Here is a 19,563-nt window from a genome sequence, read left to right on the forward strand (position 1 = left end):
TAGTCTGTTTCTTAAGGGCCTGGAGAGATTATACCCAAAGGTACAGTAGCCACTCCCTCTCTGGGACCTCAACTTGGTGTTGGCAAGACTAACAAGGCCTCCATTTGAACTGCTGGCAACGTACTATGCTCTGCTTGTCCTGGACGGTGGCCTTCCAGGAGGCCATTACTTCAGCCAGAAGAGTCTTGGAGATCCAAGCCCTTACTTCGGAACCACCTTACATGGTGGTCTTCAAGGACAAGATTCAATTGGGGCTACATCCAGCCTTCCTTCCAATTCCATAGTAACCAGGATGTCTTCCTACTGGTCTTCTATCTGAAACTGCACACCACTCGCTGGATGTGAGGCATGCACTAGCTGTCTGCATAGAAAGGACTAGATCATTTAAAAAAATATACTCAGCTTTTTGTAGCCATTGCAGACGGAATGAAAAGCCTTCCAGTCTCGGCACAGAGAATTTCATCGTGGATCACTTCATGTATCCGCACATGCTACGCAAAAGTCCCCTCTCCTGCCCTGATGGTGCATTCTACCAGGGCTCAAACATCTTTGGCAGCATTTGTAGCTCAAGTTCCTATCCAGGACATCTGTATAGCGACAATGTAGTCATCAGTTCACACTTTTGCGTCTTGCTATGGCATCACCCAGCAGACTAGAGATGTGGGTTTCAGCCAAGTGGTATTACAGTCAGCATGCCAAAGAACTCTGAACCGTCCACCTGCACAACTGCTTAGGGGTCACCTACTTTGGAATGGACATGAGCAAGCACTCGAAGAAGAAAAAATGGTTACTAACCTTTCATAACTGTTCTTCAAGATATGTTGCTCATGTCCATTCCAAACCATTACCACCCCCCTTGCCTGTCCCTCTGTCGGAGTTAGCTAGCAAGAAGGAACTGAGGGGTCAGCGGGGTGGCAGGACTCTTTATACTGGCACTATGAGCGTGTGATACCAGGGGTCATTGGAGCTGAGCCAACAGATACCACTGAGGGAAAAACTTTCTGGCAATGGTGCTTGGGGTGAGCACACACCTACTTTGGAATGGACATGAGAAACACATCTCGAAGAACAAGAGTTACAAAAAGTTAGTAATTGTTTTTTAAGCCAGGGTGATCCGTTTCCATACTTCCTATCTTTCCTATGCACTGGAATAGTTTTGCTCTTGTGCCCTTAATAATGTCTCTCTAAAAAAATGCCAACTCTCGAACTTCTTTTCTTTTCTTTTCACTTTTTTCCCCACACAATCTTACTTATCAATTCTGAGTTTGCTGAAGTCCATTTTCTTCATTCTGCTGTTCTCCCTCCTACCATTCCTTAGAATCATGAACTGTATCTTTGCATGATTACTTTCTCTCAAACTGCCTTCCACCTTCAAATTCACAAGCATTTCTTTCCTATTTGTCAGAATCAAATAATAATAATAATAATAAAAAAAAAAATCTAGAACAGCCTCTCCCCTAGTTACTTTCTCCACTTGCTATAATAAAATGTTGCCTCCAGAAACTTGTTGGATAATCTGTCTTGTGCTATAAGCATTTCCCAATGGATGTCTGGGTAGTCGAAGTCCCCCATCACCACCAAGTCCTGTACTTTGAATGATTTTGTTAGTTATTTAAGAAAAGCTTCATCCACCCCTTCTTCCTGGTTAGGTAGTCTATAATAGACCCCTATGGTGACATCATCCTTATTTTTTACCCATTTTTGGCCTTACCTGGAGACTTTCAATAGGTCTGCCTCCCACTTCTATCTCTACCTCAGTGAAAGTGTTGATATACAAGACAACACATCCTCCGTTTTCCCCCCTTCCTGTCCTTCCTGAACAAGCTGTACCCTTCTGTAGCAATATTCCAGTCACGTGAATCATCCCACCAGGTCTCTGTGATGCCAATTATGTTATAATTGTGATTATTTACTGTTACTTCTAGTTCTTCTAGACTATTCTCTGTCCTCCTTGCATTAGTATGCAGAAATCTAAGATGTTCATTAGATTTCCCATCTATATTTCCTCTTCTCTCCTTTGCCCCTGCTTTAATTGCCAATTTCCCCCTCAGATTCCAACCCTTCACCCAGGTCTCCATGTTCTGGACTTACCTGTGGACTTTTGTCTTCTGCACCCATTGAACTTAGTTTAAAGCCTACCTCACTTAGCCAATCTGTTGCATTGTTCCTTAAATATTATCTGTACAAAAATCTCAATGATTATGAATCTAGATAAGTTATGTGCTTTCAGTACAGACCTCACATGCTACCCTTCACAAATAAATATCATGAAAATATTGTATTAGGTGTAGTGAGTTTGTCAGGGCTAAGACAGGAGTAGCTTGTAAAGAACAGTGAACCTTGAGCCAGTTGGCACTACTAGACCTCTGTTTTCTGAGTTCTGTGGAATGCTGTGTTACTTCTGGGAGCGAAGCCTGATTTGAGTTGATTCCTTTTACCGAGGAAGGTACAGTACTGAGATTCTAGCAATAATGCGCCCAGGTCAGACATTGCGTGCAGAAGTGATGATTACTAGAGAGGCTGCTTTGATAGTTAAGAACAGAAAAACCAAAATAAACAGTTCAAACAGTGGTCTGGTATTTGCACCCAAGACTAGATTTAAATCTCGAAGGGATATTCAGAATTCTCAGAGAATTAACCAAAGGCCCTGCCCTCAGAAATCACTGGGGTTATGGATGAGACACAATCCATATATATGCTAGTTAATATATGCTATTGAAGAAGTAGATAAAAGAATGCTTTCTGAGTATGTTAGTTTTATGGCCCCCTTTCAGAGGACTTTTGATCTTAGATAATTTTAGTTGTGCTCCATGCTCTAAATTTTGATTGGATTTGATAGAGTATTTGAAATTTGTAGATTGTTTAACCTTGGAAGGATTAGATTTTTATTGCTAATATCGGTAAATGTCAGTTTCACCATGCACACACAGAACGATAAATATTTCCATTGATTGAAATTTACAGATAGGGAAAGTAAGAAAAATTCTGCTTGAGAACTTATTAGTTTGATATTATTTTGATTACTAGTTAAGGATATTTATTTTGTCAATATCACATGTCAAAATATACAGTGTGTTTTAAGAGTTATAAAGTTTTAAGTTTTTGAATCTCAACATCTACTGTCATTAAATAATAGTCTGACACTAGCCCCCCAATTTCCCACAACTGTGAAAAGTTAAATGGTTAAAAAAATGTAAAAATGCTAAAAATAACATCAATGTTATCCATCAAAATTATTTTTTAAAAAATCTAATTCGGCCAAGCTTAATTATTTTCTTTAAGCCAGTAAGGTTTCCATTACTCTACAAGGATTTCATCAATTATTTTCACTAATTATCAATCACCTAGCAGTCTCTTTGTGTCCAGATGTTTTAGAGATCCTTTACTTAGAAAATCTGCCCACTTGAAGGTTGTAAACGGTGTCCTGGAAAGAAGAGAGCGGGAGGAATCATGTCTAGGAAACGTGTTGCCCCGGTCTAAGAGAGGGTGGCCTTCCTGCCTGAATTATAAAGTGAAAGGAAGACAAACTTTTCTTTGTCAGTTAGTTTTAACAAAAACTTTGGACTGGTCTCTCATCCTTCCCATATCACTCATTTTGCTTCCACAGAACATCTATAAATCAGCACTGAACTTCCATGAAATATAGTCCTCATTGCATACAGTGTTTCATTATTTGTTTGAGGGGATTAACTTTTAAAGTGTGATTCAGGGTACAATTACCTCCTTTCCTAATCTTGAATGTACAGCCCAGAAAGTACATAGTACAAAAAAGGCTTCTTTATTTTAAAATAAAAATATAAACACAATATTTGTTTCCATCTCAAGCAAATTAGAAAAACACATTAATATATATTCCTTTGCTCGTTCCTCCACTTAAACTTGTTACAATATACTTCATTTGATAAATGCCTTTATTTGACAAGTGGTGTATGTTTGTGTATAAAGAAATATCTTTCTACATCATACACAAGGTATTTGTGCCTCAGTGTTGCTAATTTTATTCATTATTGTATGTCTGGTATTTTAAGCAGTACACAATGTAATACCTTGTTTAATTTTTATTCAAGATATATATTTTTAAATAAACATCTTTTAGTCACTACCTCTGTAGGATTCAGGCAGACATCGCAAATTACACAGTAATCTGCAGGTGTTGAAACATCTATTTTGAGTATTCACTTGTTGTTAAGTTACACACAAACTGAAGCAAACTTGTCTGCCATGTTATAAAACATATCTGTGAAGTAACTTGTAATATTCTTTCTTTCCTCCATAATTATCGCAGATTATAATTTCAATTGAAAAACAGCAGGTTTGGAAATGTGATCTGAAAGGATTTGGCACCTACATTCCAGGGCAGACACTATAAATGTGTATAGAAAACTTAGGGACCCTTTAAACCCTGTTCATACCCCACAGCTGCATACCTAAAGGATGCCTTTCATTCAGACAGAAGGAGTACAAATATGGTAGTATTTGTGTAGTTTAAAGAATAGATTGATGTCTATCAAATACATTTTTCTAAAGACTACAGTAATTCACATACAGCAAACAGTGATTTTTAAAGTTTTTAAAATATATTTAAAAGATGATGCAAAAATTTCATTAATTCATCTTTTAATTTTATGGAATGCAAACCCATTGGCGATTAAACTACTTGACAGTATCCCTTTGCATTCTGGGGTGATGATTGATTTAATCAAAAGACCATAGCAGCTTGTGCAAATGCAGAATAGTAGATGTTCAACATCTCACTCATACTTGGTTTTCCTTCACTGCAGCCCATAAAGCTTTTGGGACATCTGAATGCTTACAATATGGATTAACTTTCTAAGAGTAGAAAACTAGTGGCTTTGAGCTGGTTTTTTTATTGCTCAGGTTCCTAAATGCTGTTCTTCATTAAGTGTAAATGATCAAAAAAAAGTCCTGCACTTCAGTGTGATTCTGTTTATCTAGGTACTTATAATGGCCACTATCTCTGTAGGATTAGAGCACTTCTTAAATATTGTAATAGAGGTAATCTCTCTTCCTTCCCCATAGGTAGAAGTAAAAATTTGAATAGTTAATACAATTATTCAACTGTTGCAGGTGGGAGAGAGAGATGGGGATGGGTGAGAAGTGCTTGTGCGAAGAATTCATTTTATTAGGGATGACTTTTGCTTTTGGTTCTGAATGCTGCAAGGTCTCTACTAATTTAACCTTCACTAGTTTTGTGTTCCATTGTCTATGTCCAGCTCATGTACTAATCTATTGCTAGTATTTTATAGTGGCTTATGATATAATTGTACAGTGCCCTGAATGTGCTGGCCAGGAGGTAGCAGGAACCTTTATAAATGTTGCATTTTTTTTCTCTAAAGGTGGAAGAGATGGTGCAGAATCACATGACTTACTCTTTACAGGATGTAGGAGGAGATGCCAATTGGCAGTTGGTAGTAGAAGAAGGTGAAATGAAGGTAAATAAAATTGTGTTGCACAATATTTTATAACATTTTTGAATTTATATAAAATGTTACACTGAAATCTGTCTCTATCATGTTCATACTGATACAGACCCATATTCTGATACCTTTACTCCACACGTAGTCACATTGATTTAAAACATGACTAATGGAGTAAGGTACTATCGATGAGATATACAAGGATAACCATTTCATATCTTTAAGTACACACAGTATTCTTTATAACTTTATACCAGACATTTCGTTCCTTTGCAGAGGGAGGTCACTTTCCTTTATCACCCTCTCGTCTTGAAGGTCCCATATTAGACTGGCTTGGGCTAGCTGGAGTGAGAATCTACCCCACACTAGCCTGTCATGGACTAACTGTGTGGACTGTGCTGACACGAATTAACAGTTTTGTTATTGCTTTTTCATCTAGTCCTCATTGAAATGGAACTATCTCAAAGGGCATTAAACTATTTTTCTTCAAATGGCTTTGCATATACATACTTATGCTTCATGGTGCCTTGCAGTAGAACCTTCTTCTAGCAGTGTCAGCTAGAGCTCTGTCACACACCCCTCTCCTCAGCAGCACTGACGTTCTGAGGGCAATTCTACATAGGGAGCTCAGTTCTTTCCAAGCACATGCCTGGAAGGATGTGAACATTTCGGATGGCCCCAGTTTCAAAATCATTTTTGCCTTCTCTTGTTAGGAAAAAGAGGCCAGAACACATTATGCTTCCTTCTCCTAGGATCCCTATAAGGTCCCCACAAAGAACTGGATCTCCATACTTCCCTCTGGATCCAGTTATACCCAGTGCATTCTGTCTTGGATCCAGACCTTGATCTTTCCCAGGAGGAAGATAGAAGAAGAATGCAGAGACCTGTGGCTCTGTTTGTTCCACCCTGTGGTCTGCCACCTTCAGGCATGTTCCCAAACCCCTATTGCTGGGAAAACTGGAAGTCCTGGTGCCTTATTTTGGGACACCTCAGGAATTTCTCAGTTAGCCTCTGTGTGGATGGAGAGGTAATTTTTCATCTGCAATAGATCTGACAGTCCAGAGATCCTCAGATCTGGCCCATCTGGATCCATCAAAATGATGTACAGTGATGCCTGAAATGCTATCAGGAGGAGGAAGACAAGGAAGTAGCTCCCTCTTAGAGCAGGACCATTTGGAAACAGATTGTGAATGCAATTTATCACTGGATGAACGTGTGGGGGTGGCTTTGGCCTCCTCTCCTTCCTAAGACCCATGTACGTAGGGTCCACATGGACAGTTAGTCTGCAGCAGGCTAGTGCTAGTTCACATCCCAGCTTGCTACAAAATGTTCATGTGTACAAGCCCCTCTTCTAGATGTAGGGATCTGGATATATTTACTTCTGGTGTCATAGAATCAGAGAAATTTAGAGCTGGTAGGGAGGTCGAGAAGTCATTGAGTCGAGCCCCTGCGCTGGGGCAGGACCAAGTAAACCTAGACCATCCTTGACAGGTGTGTCTCCAACTTGTTTTTAAAAGCTTTCAATGATGGGGATTCCACAACCTCCCTTGGAAGCCTATTCCAAAGGTTAACTACCCTTAAAGTTAGAAAGTTTTTCCTAATATCTAACCTAATATCTAACCTAAATCTCCCTTGCTGCAGATTAAGCCCATTACTTCTTGTCCTATCTTCAGTGGACATGGGGAACAATTAATCAGTGTCTTCTTTATAATAGCCCTTAACATCCTGGAAGACTGTTATCCAGTCCTGTCCCCTCCTCCTTTCCTCAAAACTAAGCATGCCCAGTTTTTTAACCTTTCCTCATAGGTCAGGTTTTCTAAAACCTTTATCATTTTTGTTGCTCTCCTCTGGACTTTTTCCAGTTTGTCCTTAAAGTGCTGTGCCCAGATCTGGACACAGTACTCCAGCTGGAGCCTCACCAGTCCTGAGTAGAGTCAGACATTTACCTCCAGTGTCTTACATGCAACACTCCTGTTAATAACATTTCTACACCAACTGAATAAGATCGTTTGAGAGGGTACTTGTTCCTCATTAAGGCTAATCAGTTCTGTCTCAGTCATACGTTTGACCTCTTTATGGCTCAAAGTGAGAAACCTGAACTCCCTGTTAGACTACCAGTAGATAGTCAATTGGCATTGTTTTTCAAACAGTTTAGGAATATACAAACTCTGGATTTATTTTAATAAACATAATTCCTGCTTTTTTTGTGGTACACTGCTACCCCGATAGAACGCGGCCCGATAGAACGTGAATTCGGACATAATGTGGTAAAGCAGCGCTCCGGGGGGGGCTGCGCACTCCGGTGGCTCAAAGCAAGTTTGATATAACGCAGTTTCACCTATAACGCAAGTAAGATTTTTTGGGTCCCAAGGACAGCGTTATATTGGGATAGAGGTGTAATTGTATAGTGAAAAATAGACATATATGACATTCCCATTTCATAACTCCAAAATTGCAACTTTTTTTCCTTCCTAAAGCTTTAGGAAATATAATTATTGCTGTTCAAGTATATGTATCAGAATGTTAGTTAAATAAAGAATACTTTATAATAGGCCTTCACACTGTGTGCCATTAACAAAAAAAATAGTTTGAAAAGGGTATGCACATACAACCAGATAAACCAAATGTTTGTTTCATGTGCTGAGCTTTAAACATTTGTCCTCAAAGCTCTATAAAAAGCTAAGGATTTTAATGAGTATTTGCACAAAATATACAGTCAATTCAGAGCTGGCTAAAATGTGTAAACTGAATGGCATGCTATTCTGTGTCTTGTCACTGCATCAGCTTTTACTGTTTGAAAACAACTGTTTTTAATGGTGAACCTCAAAAAGGAAATGAAAATTGAGTTAACTCTATTAATGTGTACTAAATGCCCTCCTGTAACCATGCTCAGGGTTGGGACATTCACCGTTGCTTATTAAATGTTAGTTTCCAGAAGGAGGCTTTCCTCTGACATTTCTTTCTTGTCTAGGGCACCTGCTCTCAGATTAAGGCAGTTTGCAGCCTTCAGGTCCTCTTGGACTCCTCACTGGTAGCAGATATGCAGATAGCCCTGGTGGGGGGTGGGGGGACACACCCATTTTCATCTGTAGATGACCAGAAGATTTCACCCTATCCTGTGAGTCACCAGACCTGGCTATGTGATCCATAGATTCATGACCTCCAGGCTTAATTAATGTGTCTCTTACTATGAATGAAGCCAGATTCCCCGAAAAAAACTCTAAACTAGTACAAAATGCAGCACCTGTTCTAAGCAACACAAGTTGCTGTGAGCAAAACACCATTGGGCTCATTAGCTTCTTATTGAAAACAGAATCTAGTTTAAGGTCTCTGTCTTGATATTTAAAGTCCATGAAACTGGCCTTGACTTCTGGAGGTCATTTCCCCATACATATCCATGACCTTTCATTGGGATCTTATTCCACTTGAAGAGTGAAAGTGTTCTTCATTAGGGGGGAAACTCTTGAGCATAAGAAATAGAACTCTCACGGGAATGGAGCCAACGCTTTGAACTTTCTGCCAGAGGTAAAAATGGCCACTAACCTCAACACATTTAAATAAATGTAAAATTTATTTTTGACTTCACTCACCCATTGGCCCGTCTTTTCTGGGCGAAAAACATCGAAAACTTTAATTTTCATCAATAATTTACTCCTACCTGTTACAAAAGGGATACTTTATCTTTAGGTACTTGGTTGGTGCTCAGATACTATGGTGGAGCGGATATCAATAACAGGATTTGAATGGACAAATTTCTGTTTAAGTGCTCAAAGTCCTCAAAAGTTCAAGTCAGCTGATATCCTAGAATGCTCCATTCTGAAAGGTCACAAATACCACAAAATTGGAGGGCAATATTTCTTTAGCTCTGAAGGTGCCTCTTATTAGATGAAATACTTGTTCTAATAATTAAGAAAAGTTAGAAAAACATACCATGTACAAAAAATTATAATGGACTGGCTCAGTAATACAACAAAATATTCCTGTATCAGTGACTTCCACAAAATTCTGGAAACCTGGAATCAGCCAGATGACTTCATGGCGCTTCCTGTATAGTGTCTAGCCCAGTGTGATCCAGATTGGAGCACATAGATACTACAGTAATTCAAATCCTATACTATCAACTTTTAAAGATTAAAGAAAAACATCTCTCTGGTGAATATCCTAGAAAACCTGGTTAGTGGGGACATCCTTGTCAGGTCCTCAGGTAACACTGAGTGTAGTATAAGACAGGGCTCACTCTGGCTTTCTTTTTCTGCAGGTCACCTGAGTATTTCATGATATATTTTGAAATAACTTTTTTCTTGTCCCTTTCTCTCCCTCTCTTACTCCCTTCAATTCACCAAGTTGTAGTCAGATCTGCGGTAACTATGGATTTCCCTCTGCTGTTAGGGAAGCCTTTAATTATTTCTTTTAATCTTAGTACTGCATCCAGCACATTAGCATGAAAAAGCAATCTTGCAGAATTTTTCTCTTACCCATTTAAGTACTGGATGATATTAATGTTTAGCTTCTTTGATTATCTATTTTAATGACTGAAATATTTCCTTCCTAAACATAGCTTTTGTATAAAATATTAAACCGTTCAAATAGCACGGTTTTTAAAAAAAAATCCACTTTGCCTAGGATTGTTCAGTCATTCTTACTGCTGTTTGATGTAACTTTATGTTAAATGGATTGTCAAATTAGATTCTCAAGATGAAGCACAACAAAAATTCAAAGCAGTTTTGGCTTTTTCCACTGTGCATTTCTTTTGTGCTATTTTGTATTTGCCCAAAGGTGTACAGAAGAGAGGTAGAAGAAAATGGGATAGTCCTAGATCCTTTGAAAGCCACACATGCAGTCAAAGGCGTTACGGGACACGAGGTCTGCCAGTACTTCTGGAATGTTGATGTTCGTAATGACTGGGAAAGTAAGAAATCACTTTTTTTTTTAAAGTCATGGCTGTTGGTTTGAATGTTGTTTAAAACCTTTACCTAATTTATGTATGTTTGTGCTTGTACACTGATCTTGTTCTTTTATTTTTAGCAACCATTGAAAATTTCCATGTTGTGGAAACTTTAGCAGATAACGCAATCATCATTTACCAGACACACAAGGTAATAATATCTTACATTTATATAGCACCTGATATCCAGAAGGATCCCAAAGCACTTTATATAGAAACTGCTATACCAATCACTAAATATAGTCGCCTCTATTGTGAAACATTGCAGCTGTTTAACAGCACTATACAAAAGTTTAGGACAGGAAGTGAAGAATTCTGTACCCAATTGCAGTTTCCTCAATTTGGAATTTAACAAAGATGGCAGAATTATCACTCTTAGACTTGCATGTATGTCATGGAGACTTTAGGGTCCAAGCCTTCTTTTACATCTCTTTAAAATAATAGCACCTCCATCATTAGTGTGTCTCCTAATGTCATGTTAGAGCACTGGATGCTACTGACCCCAGGGAAGAGTCCTGAGTCATTAAGACCACTTCTTGTAACACTTTTTATTTGAGGTAGTCCTGACCATAGCTGACCTCACACAGTTTGAGAGAACTGACGAGGTTACGTTCTGAACTGATGTGTTACAAGTACAATATTCACTTTGAAATCTTGTTTAACTAGTTCCTATGCAAACATTTGTCAAGATGCTTGTTCGTACTACACGCTACCCACAGAGTCTGGTCTGAACATTTTAACATTAATAGCTTCTGATTACTGGAGATGAGTCTGAATCAAAATCCTGAACAAACTTTAAGATGGCTGAGATCCAGAACAATTCTTTTTCTTGGATCCAACTTTACCAATAATACACTTTGCCTGAAAGTTGCCATGAGAGAATAATATACTATTTATTGGGTTGTGTTGCAAGTCTAGCTGTATGGTATTATGAAGGCCTCTAAAGAGGTTGATTGCCAGTATTTCTACAAAATATCAGGAAAGTGACTTCTGTAATGCCACGTTTTATCTTGTTGTTGTTCTGCTTCTAAAACTTTTTTTTTTCTTGGAAAGTGGCATAGTTTGTCATACCCTTCTTACAGTTCCTACATAATACATTACTGAGTCAATGGTTCTTGCCATTTAAATGTTACTTACTGTTCAAACTATGGAGTCCTACTAAAGGTGGACAAGTTTATGTATACATATACCATGGAGTTCGGTTTGGTGACTCAGACACTAAACCATACAAAACCTAGATCTGATATTGGAAAACCCTGAAGCAGCTGCCTATACTTTTTATTGTTATAGGGTAACTCACCTGTTGTGTGAGCTGGCACATCATCTCTTTTCACAGAACCCGAAAAAACGTTATCCATTTTTTAAAATCAGACCAACAGAGATGGACATGAGCAGAATAAATTTAGCACTGGAACCAAACATAAGAATGCTGGAAATAGCTTATATCCCATTTCAAATATTTTGAAAAAAGAAATGAATTATCAACTGTTACCTAGCTTGAAGAAACTTTCCACTTGATTTTGTCAAACTTGAGTTTCTCTACAATAATATGGCTATGGCCATATAATTTGCCAGATTTATAATTGATGACTTTAGGCTGACATCTGGGCAGTAAATATTTTAACTTTTTTTAACAATCAAATACTCTCTCCCTGTAGAGAGTGTGGCCAGCTTCTCAGCGGGATGTGCTATATCTGTCTGCTATTAGAAAGATACCGGCGTTCAGTGAAAATGATCCTGAAACTTGGATTGTCTGTAACTTCTCTGTGGAACATGATAGTGCCCCTGTAAGTAATTCCTCTGAATATTATCAAACTGTGCTTTCAGAAGTTTTTTTAATCCAAAATCTTAAATGCATCACAATTCATAAAGCTGTCACCTTATTCTCTTCTAAATGCTTCCTTAAAAATCCACCTTTGCCGTGATGCCTGCAAATCATCACTTTCTAGTATTGGTTAGACAAGTGGAGAGCTGTGCTTTTCAGTTCAACTCTGTTTTTTTATTATTTCCCTTCCCATTCACCCTTACTACATTTTTTCTGTTTCATCCAAACGTCATATCCTGTCTGACATCTAGACTGTAAGCTCTTGGTGGCAGAGACTGTCATCTTTATTACTTGTTTGTGCAGTGCCTAGCACAAATCTTGATTGCAGCTCCCAAGCAATACTGTAATGTAAATAATTAATATTTTGACTTTCAGATGTTAGAAATGCCGATAGAGGAAATAAACTTTGCTTAATGCTTATTAAATGTTTAATTTCTTGGCAGCTGAACAATCGATGTGTTCGTGCCAAAATAAACATTGCTATGATCTGTCAGACGTTGGTGAGCCCACCCGAAGGGAACAAGGAAATAAGCAGAGACAATATCCTATGCAAGATTACATATGTAGCTAATGGTACGTACAGATTTTTCAATACAGCATTTTTTTACATCTAGGGGTTGTGATTGCTGGCAAAAATAAAGTTCAGTGTTTTCTGCTAAACTTATTTTTAGATCAACATCTATGAACCAGCTGTTAGTCTAAATCAAAAAGATGTAATACAGGTGCCACAGTCACCAATAAATTCCAACAGTCGCTGTGTGATTGGTTGGGAGAACAGTAGAAACGTCAAATGTGTTGCATCACACAATCGTAAATATAGAAAAAGAAAAAGTGAATGTTGGCAAAAAGCCGTTTCAGCTGCCCTATTTGGGTTGATTGGCATACATCATACTTTCTTTAGCAGTGTACGTTTATTAATCTTTTGATATCAAGTCTGTTATTTCCGTAAACAACCTATTGGCTAGGCTGAGGAGAAGCTGCTGGTAATAAAGGTGTAAAATCTTCTTTCTTTCAAAGTAATTAGCTAAAACAGTGGAAATATAGTGTGTTTAGCTGGTAAACATTCCCAAGCAGCTAGACTATAGATTTCAGTAGAGACTGAGAGTGACCACTTATGCCCATGCTGACCAAAATCCTCAACAGCCAGATATAAGATTAACATCATCAGTAAACTAAAATCCCTATACAAATACACACATTCAGAGGCCTGCTTGAAAAGCGTAATATGGGAACCGTGTAACAGTCTGCCACTTTTATGGACGTGCAGAACATTTCTAACTAGCATATATATCTTTCATGTTTTCAACATTCTTACCCCCACTATTTAATAGCATAGTGAAGACTCAATAGTTACCTGCATATCTGAATATTAAATATATTACAGTACTAATAAGAAAAGGTAAATCTAGTATTAAATTACTTTATAATTGGGTTTCATAAATGAAGACACCCCTCCCACCCAAGTATTTTGTGGCCAATTTGATCTGAATTTTGCAGCAGAAACTTCAGTATTGTAGAAACTTCAAGTTTGAAGCATCAATAACGACCTCCATTTATAAATCTAATGAAATATGAAAATAATTAAATCAGTATTCCTTGTGTTAGTGTGATGCTGAACTTAATTTTGTGCTGACCCTACATATTTATTTGTCATTGTGCTGTGGGATATTGTATTTAAAATACTGTAACTTCTTTATTGGAAGGTGTTGGGGGAAGCTGGAGATTTTGACAGCTGGGTAGGGGATATTTGGGGCTGCATTGGTTCATGTTTGGAAGGTTTTTGCAGCCACAAGGGCTAGAAACTTTTTTGTAACGAGACCTTAGTTTCTGAAGCACAGTTGTGCAGAAAGTGGCAGACACTGACAAGTTGTATGGCTTCAGAAAAGAAGTACATAGGACCAAAGAGATCTATTTGGACTCTGTTTATTATAAAGTATTCATAAAGTCATCAGTAAAACATTGAGAGTGCAGTGGTTGTGCAGGCAAATACAACAGCCATTGAGTGCTCAGCAAAAAATCAAATAGCCTTTTGTATAATACATTTCTGAAACGGAAAATGTTGACAAGGACACTGGAGTTATCTCCTGTTTTTCTGAAAAATGCCTTGAGATTATAGTCTTCCATTTGGACATCTATCAAAGATGGGAAAAAGAAACTGTTTTAACAGCTTCTCCTAAGAGATGATACGATTAAAAATGGACTGCAAATTGTCTTAAAATCTGGGCTCATGCCCTTTTCTGCTGCTTTATGACGTACAAAGAGGGCCTGAAAGATACTTTTCCCCATTTTGTTTTACCTTAAAAAATATCAGGAATGCTAATTGTTTTTTCCCAGCTTTGCTAGAGGACCTCATGAATGTCTGAGGATGTGTTTTGTTAGCATTCATCCTAACAGGAGGGTGAGGGAATGTTGAATTTTAATATGAAAAGTTTAGAAGAAGTGATATTAGTGTTGTGAAAAGCAAACGCTAAACAATCTGACTAAAATTCCCAGTTGCTCAGCTTTCACTTTGTAGACTCCTATTGCCGTACGACCTGATCCTATAAGAAGATTCATGCAGGTGGACCCCTGCATCTGTGCATAGTCCCATTGACTTGACTTCATTGAGCCCTGCATGGATTCAGTGGTCAGCCCATGTGGATCCTATTGCAGGATCAGCACTACATCCTTCCAGGCTAGACAGGACATGATTTTCTCACATAAAAAACAAGCAGAATTGTATATAATTTAAAAAACAAGACAAAAAAACCTTTCATGCCTTCATCACCCTCCAAAAAGAAGCAAAATTGGTCAAAGCTGAGGAGTTGTATTTTCCCCTCTGCGTGTCACTTAATGAAGCAACAGCCTTAATATTGCTCTGCATTCCTGATAAGCTGTAAACAGTGTCAATTATATACTGCATCTACAGTCTCAGTGTTAGGTGTGATCCCAAATCCTGATCTGGAATTTGAGCCTGACCTAGTTCAGAAGCAAGAGTGCTATTAAGTGACACATTGTGGTTCTGTATAACCAGTAAACTGAAATAGTTCTTTCAATCAATATTAAATTACAAATGTTGAATGTTTGAGTTATAGTACAGATTTTCTGATGCTCATAGCTGTTGAACTAGTAGTTATCAAGAAATGTTGACTCTGGATGCAAAGGGATGGATAGTCAATGTTAAACCAGTAATTTGTTTTGTCTACAAATTAGTGTTAAGCATTTACTAGTCCAGCCGTATGTGTGTTTGTTATAGAGTAAAGCTTTTATCTAGTTTTATCTTTATTTTTAGTGAATCCTGGGGGATGGGCACCAGCCTCCGTGTTACGAGCAGTGGCGAAACGAGAGTATCCCAAATTCCTGAAGCGTTTTACATCATACGTGCAAGACAAAACAGCAGGAAAGCCTATTTTCTTCTAGTATTAACAGGTACTTGCTCAACTTCTTGTTGAGTTTTGGCTTCTGTATACATTGCTCTACATATTAAAATCCAAACAAAAAAGCTAGACAATCTAGAGAGATGTTTATTACTGTAATTATCACAGCTATTGTGAGTGTAATCTATATTTTGATCTATAAGCTAAAGCGAAGTTGTTAATAAACCAATGTATTTTCTACATGCATAAAGAAATAATAAGGTTAATACAATTAGTTGAGTTCCTACAAAAAATATAAAGTCTTTGTGTACATTTTAAAAATGTATTTTTGCATTATAGGTGATTTTCTGAGTTAAGTGAAAATCTTGGTTTAGCGTAGGATATATTGGACTGAACAGTTTGACATATTATAAAAATGTATATTTTATATTTTTAGCAAACTAGAAATGCAGGTAGAAAGGATCAAGCACTGGCCTTTCCTCAAATAGTTGCCAAAATCAAACTGTTTAGTATTTGGTCTTTTAGAATAAGATAATGCAGTGTAATGAGTAGTAAAAATTTATGTTAAACTTTTGTAAAAACAGAATGTAGTCATTCAAACTGTAGGAGTTTATTTGGGTGTTTTTTGGGGTGTTGGCCACCTAATAGTTAAACCAGGGACTTTGAGATAACATAGTAGTTGATATATGTCCATCACAGGATTTGACTAAACAAACTCGTTTTTACGTTGCCTAGTTGGCAGGATAGCCATGTTTTAGGATGTGTTATAATGGTTCCAATGCAATCTGAATTGTCGTTACTACTCAAGGGTTCTGGTGGGTATAGTTTTGGGTTTTCACTGTCTTTTTTTATAACATATGTATCCGTATAGGCATGGGGTCTCTATGGACATAATTCAGTCATAGATATAGTTTATTTATTAAAAAATGGCATGCGTTAAACATCAGCAAAAACAAAACTATGTGCTAACCCAGTTTCAGTCATTCTCAGGGTAGCCCTGGCAATATTACTAGCAGACTTGGGCCTTCATTGACTGGAAGATCTTAGTATGTACTCTTATGGTATTTGATTTAGATTATACAGTACGCTTCAGTATTCTTCATTATTTGTAAATCATGTCAAAACAATCCGGTGCCAGCAGTTTATGCAGAATTTGGCAGTTCTGATATTATGGTGGGTTGACAGAGGGTTTTTGCCTATTTGCTGTCCCAATCTCTCATGGTTGCCTGTGTTGAGTAGGTTTCATTCAGTGTACAAAATTCTGGAAGTCTGGGTCATTTGATCCTCTTTGGTATTGGTAGTTTGTCCCTATAGTTTCTAGCTCAAAACTTACTTCAGTTGCATTTAGTTACAGAAGGCCTGTCTGAAAATGTGAATCATTAAAAACTCAAGTGTTTGTCATGATCAAACAAGCAAAATTTGGAGGCAAGACATTGTTTCTAAATTGTGCTTTTGGAATGTTTCATAACTATTTCTCATTTTCTTACTAGTGTTCTAAATGTATTATGCTATGTCCTTTCCATGCTTCTACAGTGATTGAAACAAGACTGTGTGTGAACATTCCATGTTGGAGAAATAAACCAAATTGAAGGCTCCAAGCTGGAACATAGGATCTACAGTCTTTTTGTGGCCCAAGTCCTAGGCTTTGTGTTCTGAAGTGAAGAAATACTGCAGCACCGTGAGGCTGAACATCTAACACTAGCTGTCTTCTGCTAGCTCTCCTTGCTGAATCAGTGTGTAATTATAAATACATGTATTGATACATGTATATGGATATATTTTTATTTGCTTGCTTTAGAGGAGAAAAAAATACAACTTTGAATCACCAACTTGGGTTACTGCTTCAATTTTAAACAATTTGCAAAGCTTTTGTTTACTGTGGCCCTTCAAGACACACATACGGTTTTCTGTTTTTGTGCATGTCTAAAAAGCACAAAAGACAAATGCACATATAGCATACTGTATGTGCTTTATATGCACAAAAACCTGTGGGTGGTATTTTTTCAGGTTTGCAGTAAAGTCTAGGTGACCTTTGGGCAGGGGTTTTGTTTTGCTTTGTATAATCATAGTTCATTGCTGCTGAATCATCTTGTTATGTAAAATGTCTCTTAATTGAGGGCTGTCAATATCCACATGACTTTGCCTTTTCTGTTATCTTACTCCTATGAAGACCTTTGGCTCTGATGGAGGAAGACTGTGAAAAGCTTTATTTTTTTCCCAGATATCTTTATATTTCTATTGTATTTTTTAGTTATGTAATATGTGCTACAGAATTTATTGAACATGATTCAGAAATTTCTAGGTAGATTCTATATGAGAGGGCGAGATTGTGCCTGAAAACTACAACAGTAGTCTGTCCATGCTATGTTACATGTGGATTTTGTGAAACTGCAAGAAGGTACCCTGTAATATTTATTAAAGCAAATTGGACTACATAGGACAACATTCCCAGTCTGCAAGTAAAAGCGAGTACATTATTTCCTGGTCCTGCACATTTTTGTACTCATCTTCATTAAAGCCACACTATGAGATATGTGTAGAAAATGTGAGTTGCGTTAATATTTACTACTTGATCAGAAACTTAACAGAGCTATAAGAATCCACAGATTCTAAATGAAAAGTTCCCCTTAGTTGCTGTGAGAACTTGAATGCAAATATCTGCCTGCCTTTGATCTCTGGAAATAGCCATGAGGAGTGGACTGTGGGGGCAGAGAGTAGTACTCACTTGAGCGGATATCTCGCCTGGCAGCCTTTTAGGTGGAGATTATTCAGAGGCATTTCTTGGGCACTTCACTAACTTGTATATGTCAAACATAAGATTCAGATATATTTTTTCAAAAGAAAGCTGAAAGTCTTATTTAATATAGTGTTGCAGGTGCCTGGATATAACTACAAAAGAGTAATTCAATGAAGAGTTGGCTGATAAATGTCTGATATCTGCACAATGTTGTAAGTGAATTACTCCTTGTGTCTGTTAGTCTTTATTCTGTATAAAGAGGTACAAACACATAACATATGGTTACACATATACATGCAGATTTCATGCTCTATAAAACTTCTCTTTTATTTGCCTTTCTCTAAATGGTGTGCATGGAATATGCCTTATTACAGAATAATTCTGTTCATGATTTGAATATGTAGAAAAGTGCCTATATGGTAATGCTAGTAAGGCAAATAAGATTAAAATTGTACATCACCAGTAAGCATTTTATATAACGATGTTAAAAAAAATTTCTTATACCTCAAATGTTTCATCTTTTTGCAATCAACTGAAAAATGATTCATTGACCATAGCCACTAATGGGAACTTTACAAAAAGTCTTATGCCCAAAATACAAATGTTTAACTCCTTATTTGCCATTTCTGGTAACTATCATCGAACACAGGCAAGTAACTGTTTCTTAATTTAATTGGATAGCTTTATTTTACAAAGGTATGGAAAGTTTACAAAGCAGTACATAAATCTTAATATCATTAGTTGCATTTGCACTAAATGTGATGTACTTTTGCAATTTATTCTGTAAATAAAATTACACTAAAGATACTATTTGTAAAGAATACATTTTACTCTTAGATAAAGCACTGGTCTTTCACTACAGCCAGCCCTGCCCAATCAGAAGTACAAGAAGCTCCTTACTGAATATGAAAAGAGTTGCGGGTTCAAGAGTCATAAGTACTGACCCTTCAAATAAAAGCTTAGGCTTCTTCTCATGCTGTGTAAATGTATGTTGCATATCCATTATGCCCTTTCTTCCAGAAGAGATCTCCAAACCTTTTTTGCATTTGTCGTCTTTCTCCTTCCTCCTCCAACACTTGGCCTTTTTTCTGCCAATTAATGTCACCTTAACCATATGTGTGTGGTACTGTTGATGAGCACTAGCCTCTGACTCCAGATTGTCATTTTTGTAAGTTAAATCAGTTCTTCTTAATTCAGCCTATTCAGAGAATGCAGCAATCTTCACCTTAAATGTGTTAGTGTCCCTTAACTTCTGTTATCTT

The 19,563-nt window shown here is 37.4% G+C and overlaps 1 protein-coding gene across 2 annotated transcripts in view; it reads left to right on the forward strand.

Moving 5' to 3' along the window:
• The window catches only part of CERT1 (ceramide transporter 1), a 158,217-nt gene extending 139,465 nt beyond the window's left edge, over positions 1-18,752 (forward strand). For both annotated transcript variants that reach the window (XM_045021585.1, XM_045021586.1), the window contains 7 exons: positions 5,358-5,453; positions 10,215-10,347; positions 10,464-10,534; positions 12,042-12,170; positions 12,652-12,781; positions 15,480-15,616; positions 17,098-18,752. In XM_045021585.1, coding sequence (XP_044877520.1) covers positions 5,358-5,453; positions 10,215-10,347; positions 10,464-10,534; positions 12,042-12,170; positions 12,652-12,781; positions 15,480-15,607 — 687 coding nt within the window. In that variant the 3' untranslated portion in view covers positions 15,608-15,616; positions 17,098-18,752. The remainder of the gene's footprint in view (positions 1-5,357; positions 5,454-10,214; positions 10,348-10,463; positions 10,535-12,041; positions 12,171-12,651; positions 12,782-15,479; positions 15,617-17,097) is intronic.
• The last annotated feature ends 811 nt before the right edge of the window (positions 18,753-19,563 follow it).

Source organism: Mauremys mutica, chromosome 6, assembly GCF_020497125.1.
Source record: "Mauremys mutica isolate MM-2020 ecotype Southern chromosome 6, ASM2049712v1, whole genome shotgun sequence".
NCBI lineage: Eukaryota > Metazoa > Chordata > Testudines > Geoemydidae > Mauremys > Mauremys mutica.